This window comes from Gopherus evgoodei, chromosome 3, assembly GCF_007399415.2.
Source record: "Gopherus evgoodei ecotype Sinaloan lineage chromosome 3, rGopEvg1_v1.p, whole genome shotgun sequence".
In the NCBI taxonomy this organism is placed as follows: Eukaryota; Metazoa; Chordata; order Testudines; family Testudinidae; genus Gopherus; species Gopherus evgoodei.
The window spans coordinates 66746028-66761860 of record NC_044324.1 but is presented as its reverse complement, the minus strand read 5'-3'; the positions used below and the strand labels follow the sequence as shown (position 1 = coordinate 66761860).

Below are 15833 nucleotides of genomic sequence, written 5' to 3'. Positions count from 1 at the left end.
CATTTGACAACTTTCTCTCCTGGTGGGAAGCTACCTTGGACAGGAGATTTTTTTGGTCATTTTTATTGCAATGAATAAATTATTGTAAATAATAAAAGACAAATCTCACAGGAGTTAGATTAACTCCTAGCATAATACTCTCATATACAACTCAAGGTCACGCACCTCATTCTGACACACCATTTCTAATACAGCAGCAGAGCACAGTATTTACTCCAATTCTTTTTTATTGGTGTCCCATCCTCCAAGCTGTGTTAAACTGTTGTATTTCTGTTTAATTACTGGACCACTGAAATGGCCAAACCAAGCTGTTTAAAATGAACAAATCAATGCAATCATTATCACAATCTAATTCTTAAATGTAAAGCAACTTTTTGCCATGTTTACATCATCACATTGTCTTTGTACTAAGGCCAACACTGTGGATTTAGAATTTTCTTACAGACCTGAACCATCTCTGGCAGGACCGGCGCCAGGGTTTCTCGTGCCCTAGGTGCATGGCCATTTCGCCACCCCCCGTGCTGATCCCGCGGCTCCGGTGGAGCTGCCGCAGGCATTCCTGTGGAGAGTCCGTTGGTTGTTGGTCCGTGGCTCTGGTGGAACTGCCGCAGGCATGCCTGCGGAGGTCCACTGGAGCTGCAGGAGCAGCCGACCATCTGCAGGCATGACTGCGGCAGGTCCACCGGAACTGCGGACCAATGGACCCTCCGCAGGCATGCCTGCGGCAGGTCAACCAGAGCCGCCTGCCGCCCACCCCCGGCAAAATGCCGCCCCCTCAATAATCCTGGCGCCCTAGGCGATTGCCTAGGCTACCTAAATGGTAGCGCCAGCCCTGATCTCTGGGCTCATTCAGATTTACTGAGTCCTGTGTGCATACGGGAAACAGGGAAGATGGCTAAGTAATAGTTGTCTGTCACCCGAGGAAGTAAACTAAATTATAGCAAGTAGATTGAACAGTAACATGGGAAGTAGCCTCCAGTACACAGTTGCAGTGTCAGAAACAGTAGAAAGCTGAGAAGCAGAAAACAAGTTAAAAAAACACACAAAAACCCAAATGTGGTGGGATGATAGATTGGTGAAGAGAAGAATATGGACCTGGAGGAAGACTCCGAATTGAGTGAGATAGTCTGGTAATTTATAAAATATCAAGTAAGAGAAAATTACAGGGCCTACTACCTGGCATGGGGAATGGGGAGAAATATTCAGGTCTTCAGTCAAAGTAAATTGGAAGCACAACCTTAGACACAGAAATAGAGAATTTGCACAACATCATGGATATAAATAATCATTCAGAAGGAAAAGATTTTCCAAAATAGAAATGTACAACTTGACTGTAACATTCTCATATCCACTCCAGTTTGCTTTGTGAGAATAAATGAGTATGGTTTCATTGAGGGTAGCTATAGGTGCTAAAATAGTTAGTAAAATCATCGTAATTTATGACTCTAGAAGACCCAATATTTAGCTGATTGTCTATAGTCCTAGCAATTAAGTAAAATATGAATGTTCTATCATGTACAGCACAAACCTATAGAAGCTCATAGAAAGACAGTAAGAATATGAAGATAAATAGCTAATGGGAACACAGCCCAGAATCCTAAGAAATATACCAACCTATAATAGAAGAAGTAACTTAAACATGTCCAAGATGAAATCTCACCTGACAGAGATGTGAATATTCACCCAGCAGTACGTATCACTTTTATTACTGCTGCACATATACTATCCGGTCTGTAGTACTGCCTGCCTGAGAACTCTGAAATGTAGTTCTGTTGATGCACATATTGAAATGCTGTATATGGGTTCATTCAATCATGTAAATTAGCAACACAATGAAATGAATATGGATCAGGGCCAAATCTTTAGTTGGTATTAATTTGCATAGCTCCACAGAAGTCAGTGGAAATATGCCAGTCTGGTCCCTTGTGTACAACTGACATGTGATACCATTTAGAGACAGATCTATCATGAGTCCAGTAGTCCACGCTCAAATTAGAGAACATAGATCTAAACACTAAATGGCATGCATCACATGCATGCAAGTTCCAAGATATGTTTATTATTGACATGACAGCAACATGATATCCATGTTACAGGTGACACATATATTACATTTGCAACTGGGCCATCCTTCAAACACCCAGAGTCCTCGAAAGAGGAATGAACAACATATTAATACTAACATCTGCTCTGGTCCTACGAACAGAACAGAAAAGAAGCTTATTTTTGCCACTGATGAAAGTAAGCATACTGAGTAAGGTGTGGTAGGAGACCTCAATATTGATGCCAAAATAATATTAACATTATTATAACTCATTTTCATAATGTTAGGCCATTACAAACTTGTTTGGTCCTTTACTGAATATTAAAATATATATCTACAAATATGTTATAACCAGGATGCTTGAAAATGTAACCATACCTGTCTATACTTTAGTTGGTTATGCTATAAAATGTTCAAGCTAATCAAAGAAATTACAGAAGGCTTCTTTCTGTCATCCAGAAGTTAGCTAAGATTCAGGAAGAGAACACCTCCTTGGTCATAAAACTGTTTATGACCCCAAGAGCGTTTATATGTATTTTAAAAGGCAGTTTTCCTAGCTTTAGTCTGTTTGATCTTTTATACTATTTTATTTTGTGCTATGTTTAAAAGACGTATTGGTTACTGAAAGCTGTGCTTTGTACAACATATAGAATACAAGTTCAATTGCTGTAACACACAGATTGTAACTCTAAGGACTCTGGGTCAAACAAAGAAAATGAGTGTATTTTTCTAGACCCAGGACTCTTCCATCTTGTGTAAGATACCAGCTTGGTATAGATATAGTCCTTTATATAACATAAAACATCTTTGTAAATAAAACTGTTTTAGGAAAGACCTGTCCTGTAAAAGAACGTGAGGTTGTTCTTTAGGCAGGCTACTTCGAAGAGGAATGTTGGGATGGGTTATCAGAACAATAAATCTAGGTCACAAAGTGGGCCTCTGCCAGACTCCCAAGAAAAACCTCTGCTTGTGTTCTTGAAACTTCAGAGAAAAATGTGTATTTGAGAAACGTTTTATTCCTTAAAGGTTGAAATGGAAAACTATTTTGAAAGGCATATTTGTAAGTATTTTAACTAAATACAAGTGCCTAATGTGATTTCTTAATAGAATTGCTATGCAAATGGTAAAATGCTTTATGTACCAAGCTGAAATCTAGTGATTTTGTTCAGCTGCTTACTAAAGTAAGAAACCATTTAAGTATAGAATATTTATATTAATTAATTTGTAATTACTGGAAGTGCCCAAACAACTTCCTTATCCAACTCAGGAAGATACGAAGAATCATGTCTCCAGAAATTGTTACAAAGGAAACCAGAACTTTTTTTTAATAACAATTTAAACTAAACAATCTCTTTAAGAGTTACTGAATTTTAAAAAGTTTGTTTTGAGAACTAACAACTTTTATATAAAGGACAGGACTGACTGGACTTGTCAAAAATGGAAGATCATTTCCTGTTGAACTCTAATAAAACTGAAGGACTATGTCAGATGAGGGACTGAATAAAAAGAAAGAATTAAAACTAACCTTACAAGTTATCTGAAATTTTCCTGCCACTGAAGGACAAAGACAATTACAAGTGTGCTGCTTATTTGTTAAGTGGACTGCATATTCAGAAGCTGAAGGCATCAGCAAAACCAGCCCCTGAAGGCACAGAGTGAATGAAAAGAATGACTGCAGCCAACTTGAATCTAAATAAGCCTGAAAGCAGTGGTGCTTTTCCAAAATTTCATGGAAACAGGAAGGGGAAGAGCATAAAACTGAAATAACTTACACACTCTGATACTTTTCTCAAATAGCAAGCACTCCTCTGCACATCTTGTCCATCTCTGCAAGTGTGCTATCACAGATAGCTACGAAGAACTAAGAACTCAAGAAGAAACCAACCCAAGGAAAACCTTCCCAAGACTTCAGCATGCACTGGTGTCTCCACTATGCTGCACTGAGGACTATGCAGGTGTCAGTTGCAGAGTAAACCAAAGTTTTGCACACTAACCACCCTGAATGGATGCCGCTGGCACAAACTAAAAGGTATATGTTAATGTAGTCCTGGGTGCACTCTGCAATTTACACCCCGATAGTACACACTATGGTGCAGTGTAGATAAGCCCTAAGAGATTGCTTAAGGGTTAGATTTAATAACTCTTGTAATGATTTTATGGGGATATGAAAACGTTGTTATAACTTAAGACGTCAACAGTTTCTCCTGTTAATCACCCGAATGGTTATGCCATGTATCCCTGGAGAGCAAACAGAGGTTCAACATTGGTACACAAAGAAATAGTGGGATTTTACTGGATTTAAGATTCTTAATATTCATTAATTTGCCCATCTTAAAACAACTCCTTACATAGCTTCTTCGATGTAACTGATTTAAATACTTCTAAAAATTTCATTGGACTTAGTTAAGATTGTTTATTTTGGCCAATTATAAACTATTTAGGTTATCAGTGATGTACCAAACAGGATCCACCTGCCCTTAAATAGAATTCTTTTAGCCATGTAACCATCTATAAACATTTTTTGTTATCAAATGAAACCAAAACTGGACTCACAGGAATTCTGGGAAATAAGACCTTGGTTTCAATTTACTAAGAGCAAAGTGTCTTACCAAAGGCGAGCTCACTCTCAAAGGAGTAATCTCTGTTAAAAGCTCTCCACAGGGGCATGCAGAAGAGATTGTAACAGAAGTAACCAACAATTTTGTGTTGTCTAGGTTGATGTTTTCTTTTCCTTGCTTTAATAATAAAATTTCCACAATTAACAATTGTGATTATTTTGCTTAGCTTAAGTTGTGGTGTCTCCAAAATAAAACATCCAAATAAACTAGGTAGGGACTTCCTATTGGCTTTAAAGGAGAAAGTTAGCTACTGTAGGCTTGCACTGTCAGTGTCTATTAAAATTTTTAGGTTCATCTGTGCCAATTATCACCAGCTTTGTGTCTTCTGTAACTTAATCTTACTTATTGAATATCCCCAGTAATGTGTATATATAATCATGATATGTTATACCTAACTGAAATGTGTTAAAGTAATAACACAGATTAATGCACAAGTCTCTAGGTCAAGAACCAATATAATCTTTAAATGTAGTGTGATTTTTTTTTTTACATTTACAGTACATTTATCACCCTGAATTTTCTACTAAAACAGAATATTTTCCAGAGGTATTCCAGCAAAAGAATATGGTTTAATATGCTATTTGCATAGCTTCTATAAAGTATACATTTTGAGAAATTCTGGCATGTATTTCACAAACCTGCAGATGGAGTTATTGAAGTCCTGATCCAGCAAAGTACCAGAGAACATACTTAATTACTTCACTGGGACCACTCATGTATTTAATGCAATGCTAAGCTGTCATAAACAGATAGCTAAGGGTTAATGTCTCTTTCACCTGAAGCACCTGACCAGAGGACCAATCAGGAAACTGGATTTTTTCAACTTTGGGTGGAGGGAATTTTGTGTCTGAGTCTTTGTTTTCTGTCTGCCTGCTTTCTCTGAGCTTTGGAGAAGTAGTTCTGTTTTCTAATCTTCTGTTTCTAAGTGCAAGGACAAAGAGATCAGATAGTAAGTTATATGGTTTCTTTTCTTTGGTATTTGCATGAATATAAGTGCTGGAGTGCTTTGATTTGTATTCTTTTTTAATAAGGCTGTTTATTCAATATTCTTTTAAGCAATCGACCCTGTATTTTGTCACCTTAATACAGAGAGACCATTTGTATGTATTTTTCTTTCTTTCTTTTTATATAAAGCTTTCTTTTAAGACCTGTTGGAGTTTTTCTTTACTTCAGGGAAATTGAGTCTGTACTCACCAGGGAATTGGTGGGAGGAAGAAATCAGGGGGGAGATCTGTGTGTGTTGAATTTGCTAGCCTGATTTTGCATTTCCTCTGGGTGAAGAGGAAAGTGCTTTTGTTTCCAGGACTGGAAACGGAGAGGGGGAGTCACTCTGTTTGGATTCACAGAGCTTGTGTCTGTGTATCTCTCCAGGAGCACCTGGAGGGGGGAAGGGAAAAAGGATTATTTCCCTTTGTTGTGAGACTCAAGGGATTTGGGTCTTGGGGTCCCCAGGGAAGGTTTTTCAGGGGGACCAGAGTGCCCCAAAACACTCTAATTTTTTGGGTGGTGGCAGCAAGTACCAGGTCCAAGCTGGTAACTAAGCTTGGAGGTTTTCATGCTAACCCCCATATTTTGGACGCTAAGGTCCAAATCTGGGACTAAGGTTATGACATAAGCACATCTCTTGCTGAATCAAGGCCTAATTGATACAAAAATCACAAACCTTCAAGATCCTGAGCTTGTACTATGAGCTACTGAGAGCCCCCAGTTCAATTGACAGTAATCTGAGATGAGGGCATGTAGCATCGCCAGAAAAGATAGTCTGTAAAAAAACTGAGTATCTGTACATATATGTGTAGGAATTGGCCCAGCTCTTGCATTTTCAGTCTACGGTTCCTGCTGTGCTGAAGTACAGTATCTAAATGATGAATGCTGTTGCTAATATAATGGGCCTAAACTTGCTTTTCTGGGCACCTAAAACTCCCAGTGAAATCCAGATGCACAAAGGATGCAGGACTGAGCCCAACTGTGATATTGATGAGTCCCCATTAGCCAATAACACTACTGAGGATTTTAGTTCTTTTACCCCCACTTATATGTCAGTGTGGGTATGGATGGCAAATACCTCAAGCATTAAAATGTCACTCCAGTTTGAACACGATTGTGGATTTATTCCCTTTTCCCACCAGTGATTACTTGCTTTTGTTTGCTTTACAAATAACTTCACAGCTTTCTCAAACTCTCATAAAAACTTCCTTTTGTTATCACTTCTACTATTGCTGTCTACAGTCCTTGTAATAAAATTTTAAAAGGTTTTAGATTTTAATTATTCTATATTAATCACAGAGAAAAATATTAACTGCAGCCACAGTATATCAGGATATTATAATACAAAGTCAATTGTAATTACCTTTGTAATTAATGTGAAACTACACAGTACAGAGAACGACGAGTACATGTGGCACCTCAGAGACAAAGAAATTTACTTGAGCATAAGCTTTTGTGGGCCCACTTCAGCCGATGCATGCTTGTTAGTCTCTAAGATGCCACAAGTAGTCCTCCTTCTTTTTGCTGATACAGACTAACACAGCTACCACTCTGAAACCTACATAGTGCAAAATCTTATCAATTTAAAAATATTTAAATTCCTTTGGTTCATTATGATTTCCTTGGCTGGCATAGCCTGAGGTGAAATTTGGATGTTGAGGCTTTGTGATGCAGTATTCCTTTTGTATTAATAGCAGTACAGCATTAGCACCCAAAGGGCGGGTGGAAAACCAAAAGGGAAAAACTATTTCCAAATCAACAAGTCCAGTTGTGCCTATATCCTATCAGATAAGATTGTCTCTGGAGGACTGATCCCACTGAATCTGATTCATGTTCAAATTGGAGTGAAAGCGCCACTGACTGCCATGGTGCATGATCAGGCTCACAGAGCATTTTATATATGAGAACTGTACAATAAACAGTATGAACCAAAATGGGGAACTGAAACAATGCACACTTAAATGCAAAAATCTAGTCACTGACTAGGTAGCCACATCCATTACATATTAGGGGCCTGAATATCAACTATGTATTAAAAGCCACTGCAACTCTTACTCACACAAGTAGTCTTTATAGAAGGCACTGTTTTGCTATTAATAATATTTTCATCTCTTCTACTGTTGATGACAATGTATGTTCACACACATAATACACAGGAATAGACTTTTCTATCCTTGCACTCCCTGTGTTTTATTTTTTCAGAGTGAATTTTCACTCTTCTTCCCTGTCCAAAAATGTAGCCAGCCAGTCAGCACTCAGGTTATTTTTCAGTGACCTGAAACCAGAGTATCATCCCCAACCCATCTGCAAATTCAGATATTCAGGGCTTTGTCTTGGCTAGCAGGGGAAAGAAAACACTTGGCCCCTTTAAGAATTGTAACTCTCCTTTCCCTGTCATGGGGGGCAGTATGCTGTGGCTGATTTGTTGGACAGAAAGTTGCAGCATAAGCCTATTGGCTCCTGTGCACCCAATGGGAATGCTTGTAAGTAAGGCTTTAAGAAAGCGGTGATTGTTTGGTTCAAAAGTTGCAATCACAGTTTTTTAAAACAGCGGTTTTGGTGCAGTGGGCCTGGCCCATGCTACCTGGCGGAGGCAGAAAAAAAGTTTAACTACCTGTAACTGTTGTTTTTTAAGATGTGAGCAGCAGCCCCATGCACCAGAGAACTTTGCCTAGCCCCTGTCCCTGGCCATATAAGGGCTGCAGTACTCTGACCACCTCAGTTCTTTTGTACCGAATATCAAAAGAACAGACTCTGATACAGAGGGGTCAGAGGGTGGGTTGTGGAACCCATGTCTGCATCATATGTTGAAGAATAACAGTTACAAGTAGGTAAGCATTTTTTCTTCCTCAAGTACATTCAGCCTTGTATTCCATGCAGATGGCTTCCATGCAAGTACTCGCAGGAGGAGGGGCTCGGAGTCCATTTAAAGAAGGACTGAAGAATTGCCTTCCCAAATTTCCATCTGATCTGGATGCAACTGTAATGGCATAATAGTTTGCGAAGTATGCACATGGGTCCGAATGGTCGCCCTCCAAATCTCTAATATAGGAATGTCATTTAGAAATGCCATTGACGTTGCCTGAGATTTTCTGGAATGAGCTCATACTGTTTGAGAAGGTGCAGCCTGGGCTACTTCACATGCTATCATGATACAGGAAGTTATACACCTGGAAACTGTCTGTGAAGAGGTTGCTTGCCCCTTCATTCAGTCCACATACAAAAAAAATAGACAAGATGAGGAATGGAAAGGTTTAGTTCTATCCAGATAAAAAGAAAGATCAATTTAGAAAACAGATGTAGTTAAAGCAGTATAACCCCCTAGTGTGGACACAGTTATAACATTATAACGGTGCTTCCACTGGTATAATTTATTTTGGTAAGTGTAAGTTTAATTGTCTAGTCTGTTAGAGTTTAACTATCCAGGAAATTACTGTGCAGAAAGCCACGGTGTGAATCTACAATGGACCAGCTCATGCAGTCCCATGCTAATATTGCTACAGTATAGTGAAAATTCCCAAGTGCAGCTTGGCATAGTACTTGAAAGCTTTGTACACCAAACTACACTCTGGGACTTTACCTGTGCTGTAACAGAGTCAACACAGGATCGTGCTGCACAGCAAGCTGTAGAATCACATCCTGGCTTGGCACATGGTAACTTGCCATGTAGAGAGGCCCTTATTGAATCATAGAATACCAGGGTTGGAAGGGACCTCAGGAGGTCATCTAGTCCAACCCCCTGCTCAAAGCAGGACTAATCCCCAGACACATTTTTACCCCAGTTCCCTAAATGGCCCCCTCAAGGATTGAATTCACAACCCTGGGTTTAGCAGGCCAATGTTCAAACCACTGAGCTATCCCTCCCCCAACTTTTATAGTTAAAGTGGTACAAAACCGGTGTATAAAACAGCACTTTCATCTGACAAGCATCCAGTAGGTTGCTCCCCTCCAACCTGTCTCACAGAAAAAGGACTTACAAGCTAAGAGCCCATGGGAAACTTTAGAGATGACACTGAACCCAATAAGAGCTCCAGAATCCATACAGAGTAAGAATTGCCACACCTTGGACAGTCTCTTGCCTCATCAAAGGATTATACAAGGAAGAGTGTGGAGAATTCACTTTAAGACTGTTGAAAATTTTAGTTTGATTAAAATAAGTATCTTAAAAGTTAACTTGCAGGATCATTGCTAATTCTTGTGAGACCTTAGGAAGCTGGAATTCAGAGCTAAGAATAATTTCATCTAAAAGATTTTTCTTTACAAGAACAAGGAGATTGGCTTAAAAGAAACCCTAAAAGAAGTATTTTAAAGCATTTTGATATTTTAAAATCAATCCTTTTAAACTAGGGACTAACTTCTGCTTCCTTTGAAGAAGCTACTGAATTCAAGAGCTCTCTGAATCTGAGGAGTGTATGTATGCATAATCATTTGATTTTACCTTTGAATGTTCAAATAGTCAAGCAGTACCTTTAGACAAAGATAACCTCTTTTCCTTTGAGAATTAGAGGTACTGGAAGAAACCTGATATCTGACTGTTGTCTGTTGTAAAGAAGTATTGTTATACTATTGCTTACCCTTAATCATAATTTACATAAATTGCTTGCAAGACTGTATTTAGTATTTCTTATATGACTAGAATATCTTGATTCACAGATCCTCTTTCAACTGCTGATTATATAAATTGTCTGCAATGCAATTGTCTGCTGGTTTAAAATAACAAAAAGTGTCTTGATTTGAAAGAATTGTCTAAAGTAAAAAGTATGCTGTGAAAAGAACTCAGTATTACATTAGTAAGCTAATGCTCCCTGGTTCAGTCAAAAAGGGCGTTATCAATATTCATTTCACACAACTATTAATTATTAATATTAACTAAAGTTATTACTTCAATCTAATTTGCTACATTCTCTCTAAAATCAGCCGGCATGCCCTGTATTTGTAAATTCCCCTCCCTCCTTCATGCTTACATTCACATGATTTAGACGTGTTATACTTTCTACCCTCATACACAATATTACAAAAACAGACTTTACATGGCCGCTGGGAAGAAGTTGATGCAAATTATGTTAACTCATGAAGGTGGGAGTGGGAACATGGATTGGATGAGTTTCCTCTGCTCTTCCATTTGATAAGCAAGCTTTGCACATAAAATGTTGGTTTGTATAGCACCACAGGCTACTGAACTATTAAAACTAGAAGGAGCTGGCAGCTAGCAGACACACATGAGGACAGGAAGCTAACCTTTACCTCAAATCAGCAACAGAATGCCTTCTCTTTTTCTTGTCTTCCATATCCAATTTCTTTTCACTGTGCCCCGTTTGGTCATCTAATTCCCATGATATCCTTCTTTCTCTTTTGCCATCAGTTTTGCAGATCTCTAAGGACTTTGACCTTTCCATAGTCATAACATGCAGGCATGCAAAATTAAATGTAGATAACTCAAATTGAAAATAATGAACTACAGATGCTACATCTTGATTCACTCGATGAAACACTTTTCAACATTACATTAAAATGACTTTAAATTTCAGTAAGAAACACTTTTTGAATGACTACAGTAACCAACTGTAAACTACATCTGAAAAGGAATTATGGGTTATTTAATTTTAAAGATTTCATACCGTAGGATCTGATTCATTATAAGTATGTGATAAAGAGGGAAGTCTGAAACAGTGATACAGTTTGTTCTAAAAATATTAATAATTAAGTAGTAAGGGTCTGATCCTGCAACATTTACTCATGTGACTGGTCTCATTGACTTCATTGCGCTTATATCCACAAGGAACATTCACATGAATAAGGACCAGACTCTGCAAAGATTTGTGCATGTGAATAACTTTAATCATGGGAGCAGTCTCACTTAAATGAGTAGGTTTGCTAACTTCAGGAAAGTTAGTCATGTGCGCAATTCTTGCAGGATTTGGCACAAAGAGTTGAAGAGGGTAAAAGGGTGGTAATTATTGATATCACAAAATTGAGTCTAATCATAATGTCTGATCCTGCAATTCTGGCATGAAATCCTGCCCTGCTCAAGTCAGTGGAGCCAGAATTTTCCTCTGATACCTCCCACTAATTTTAATGAGTGTTTCAGGAGGGCAAGATACTGAAGATCTGATTCTCAGTTTGGAAGAACAGCAGTTCAGATTAAGAATATTTTTTTCAAATGCTTTTAAAAAAATTCCATATTTTTTACTGAACAACACTATAACTATAGTTACCTTATTATTATTTTATGGTTTGTTCATAGAACTATAATATAAGAAGAGACCAGTTCTGGGTGAAGCCTGGACAAGGAAGGCTCCAGCTCCCTGCCCTAACCAAAGTAACCTGGCATGGTCAGAGGTCAATATTTCCCAGATCTCTATGAAGGACTAGTGCTTATATTATGGACTTTAAGACGAAGTAGCTATGTTGAGTTGAGATTTGTTTTTGGTTAGCCCCACAAGGGGACTGGCCAGTGTGCTGTGCCGGAGAAGCAGACCATTGCAGAACCAAGACACAGGAGGGTTACTAGAGAGGAAGAATCCCTGCAGTGCCACTTCCTGACATGAAGGGGGGCTCTAAAGGTGAACGCACACCATAATGCTCCCACTGACTTCAGTGGAGCTTGATCAAACCCCGTAGTGAGGAGCTCTAGCGAAATGGAAAAACAGTGTTTGCAAGATATTTTAAACATTATTAATTTTTTCAACTGAAAATAGATCTTAGCTAATCAATACCATGACATGTTGGCTATAATTTTTGAGATATAGAAATAATCTTATTCACATGCCCTATAGCTTCACAGGCATAGCCAGCCAGTTATGTGTTCCTTCATATGAAATAGGAAAGCAAAACATTAACATAACATGTAAATAACGAAAACAATAATATTAACATAATCATTTATTCCTCGGACAATTTCTGGTTATATACCAGTGTTTACAACAAAATAGGTTTAGTTTAAAAATAATCTCAGGTTCAGATTTGAATCATGCTCAGTATAGCATGAACCTGTCCTATAATTCCTATTGTACCAAAAGGTGTATTCATATCCTATTGATACACTTGTTGTTCAGACATCTAAAAGAGACACTGACTGAAAGTAAATATAAGGAAGCCAAGTTTATTCCTCATTTAGGGCCACATTCTACCACCCTATGTTGAATAGTACTTTGCACCCCAAGTAGTCTCAAATAGTTAAATCTGGCTCTTAAAATCATAGATTTACAAAAAAGGTAATCAGATTTTTAAAAAATCTACTGTGAAAGAGAACCAGCTTCTGGAAGTAAAAATTAGTCTCCTTAAACAGATTCAATTTCCACTCATATTATGTAACCAAAAAGTCGCAGTGGAGTCAATGGGCTCCAGTGAAATTACTTGCATGAGAAAGGTGAGCAGAATTTAGCCCAACCCCCAGGAGAAACTGGGGAAAACTAAAGATTTGTGTTCCAAAGTGCTGTAGCACTCGTAGTTATAAAAATACTACAAAGCGATCTGTGTTTGAAAAAAATCGAATAAAATGAAAGGAAACAGAACCATTGATTAGGTTGCCATATGAACTCCGTAAAGTGGAAATCTAACAACTGAAAGAATTTATCAATACTTCTAGATAAGTCCTGTTTGTATGGTAATGAGATTAAATTATGGCCAAAACACAGCAAAGGAGATTACTGATGCTTAAGGCTACACAGATACATCTAAAATCCTCCCTATCTGCTGGGGGCAGTGTGTGTTTGCATGTGCCCACACGCACATGTACACTCACAACAAAGACACACTGAGAGAAAAAGTTAACTATACATATTGATTTATTGGTAAAATAAAGAGGCAAATCTGGCAACATTTAATGATTTTTATTTTGCGTTTTGTTTTTTTTGGGGTGCAAAATTAAATCCTTTTATGGAAAATGCAAAGTGCAGCAACAGTACTATGGGCAGCAAACTGACCATTACCATTCTGAAGAACAATTCTTTTCCTTTACACACACTCAAGAAACAGCCCTTCACTTATGCAGTTGTTTGATGGTCCTGTAATTTCCCTTTAAACCATAGCTAGTTGACTTTCCTCTCTAATAACCCTGACCTGTTAGGTAGACAGTTCTCTCAGCTGCCTTTGATCTTAATAGAAATAGGCCCGTTAGTCATGATATTGCATGGGCACCTGGGCAGCATCAAGACCTCTGTGGCAACACAAACTAAGAAATTAGGCCCCAGTCCACCATAGCATTTAAGCACATGTGCAACTTTAAGCATGTAAGTAGTACCACTGAAGTGCTTTGCTGGATCAGAGTTTAAAGTACTAATTTCCAGCTTGCTCCAAGTTTGGGTTTCTCCTTACACAAATATAAAAATTTGCTCTTGCCCTGTCTGAATTTTTTGTTTACCTGTTTAAATGGATGGATGCCAAGGTGGAAAAATATGTTCATTTCACAAAAGATTTAGGATGACCACGTGTATGTTTGTGTGTGTGTGTGTGTGTGTGTGTGTGTGTGTGTATATATATACACATACTATTATACATATATATCATAAAAATTTATATTTCTTGTTTTATTTTTATTCTTATATTTTATTTTTACACCAAACAAGGAGATTTTATACATTTAAAATAGCATCATAAACTCACCTGATTCTGCCCCTAGGGCGCTCAGATTGCTCTGACATAAAGCTTGTGCTGCTGAGGCGTGAGGCACTGCTGGTACGGGAAATGGCTGACACATCACTGACATCACTATCTGATGATTTGGCAGAGACGTTATCACAACTTCTGTATTGATCTGTTTGTATGTTATACTAAAGATTAAAAAAAGAAAGTATGAGGTTTCTTTTCAAAATGTGAAATATATTCAAACAACAAATGATGAGGACAATTCTTTTAAACTCTTGAAATAGCCAACAAAGTCCCCAAAACTTCAGAAAAGTGAATATATTTATAATAATGTCTTGAAAAAACTGAAAATACTATAGGTTACTTCAAGCAGATGGGCTCCGTCATGTATGGCTGAGATGAAAGAACTGAACTGTGATGCATGGAACACTAGAATATTTTCTTTGTTATTTAGTGCACCAAATTATGATTTGTACAAATAAAATATTTTATTTACCTCTAGACATTTCTGTGGTGTCTGTGCAACTGTCTAAGGCTCTTTTGAAGTTTTTATATGCGCCAAAGATGGATATATTGGGATGTATCAAAAGAAGATCATGGATTGACAAATCCATCCTCGCTAATAATTAATAAGTGGTAAATTACTTGATATTTGAATCCTTTACCTTACTCTGAGAAAAGGTACTTGAATAAATTGAAAAGTTCATTGGTTGAGCACAGTAGCTAAAATAACGTAACACATACATACCAATGTCATTTTGTGATCTACTTGTCTATTATTTTGAGAAAACACAAGCAAGAAAAATAGCGTTTAAAATGATATCCAAGATATTTGATCATAGAATGCTAATGGAAGATGAAGCCTCTTTTAGGCTCTGAATCAGAATTTTCATGCTGCTCCATCTACTTTATGTTAAAAATCACTCTCTTCTGATTGTCAGTCCTCATCTGACTTTATGGGAAAGCAATGAAGAAATTTCCACCCAATAAATCCCTTAACTGCTTTTCATTCTGTGGTTTTACCAAAGCAAGACTTCCTTTTTAAAAACAACAACATGACACATCCACAGGGTTTCAGTCAAGTTTGAAAATCCAATGTGTTGAGCTCAGGGCACTTAAGGATGTCATTTTTTAGATTTCTGATAGAAATTCATGGTGTTGGGAGTGGGGGAGGGGGGAGGCAGGGGGAAGGATGGCCAGCTCAGTTTGTGGAGTGACTTTGTAGTTTCTGCTTTTAGATGTGAAAAGCGTCATGGTGGGTGACAGACACTGTCTGTGTGGGCTGTCATTAGCTCATGCACTAAATGCACCTTCTCCTGTAATTTGTGGGTATTGGAAAAAGAGGACCCAGAGTTGCAAGAGTAAACAGGAATCCAGAATTCAAGGCCGAAGGAAACTCCTCCCCCTCATTCTCTGTCAATCACATACAAATCTTCTGGTAAGAAAGGGAAGGAAGAATAGATAATAATTTGTTGCTTGTAGCCTCTGTGATACAAGGTAGGTTTCTTAAATATATTTGAATCATATTTCTCAGATACTTTATAACACTAGTGCACTACAATCAGATTGTCGAATGAATTCGATGACAATCAGGATGA

At 37.9% G+C, this 15833-nt stretch overlaps 1 protein-coding gene across 49 annotated transcripts in view; it reads right to left on the bottom strand.

The window, feature by feature from the left end:
* RIMS1 (regulating synaptic membrane exocytosis 1) overlaps window positions 1-15833 on the bottom strand; it is a 527235-nt gene that overhangs the window by 81535 nt on the left and 429867 nt on the right. For 23 of the 49 annotated variants that reach the window (XM_030555702.1, XM_030555712.1, XM_030555706.1 and 20 more), the window contains 2 exons: window positions 14254-14420; window positions 10894-11037 (listed from right to left, as the gene is read on the bottom strand). The exons of 8 other annotated variants lie outside the window; for them this stretch is intronic. In XM_030555702.1, coding sequence (XP_030411562.1) covers window positions 10894-11037; window positions 14254-14420 — 311 coding nt within the window. The remainder of the gene's footprint in view (window positions 1-10893; window positions 11038-14253; window positions 14421-15833) is intronic. 18 more of the 49 variants (XM_030555709.1, XM_030555716.1, XM_030555732.1 and 15 more) reach the window with 1 other exon arrangement.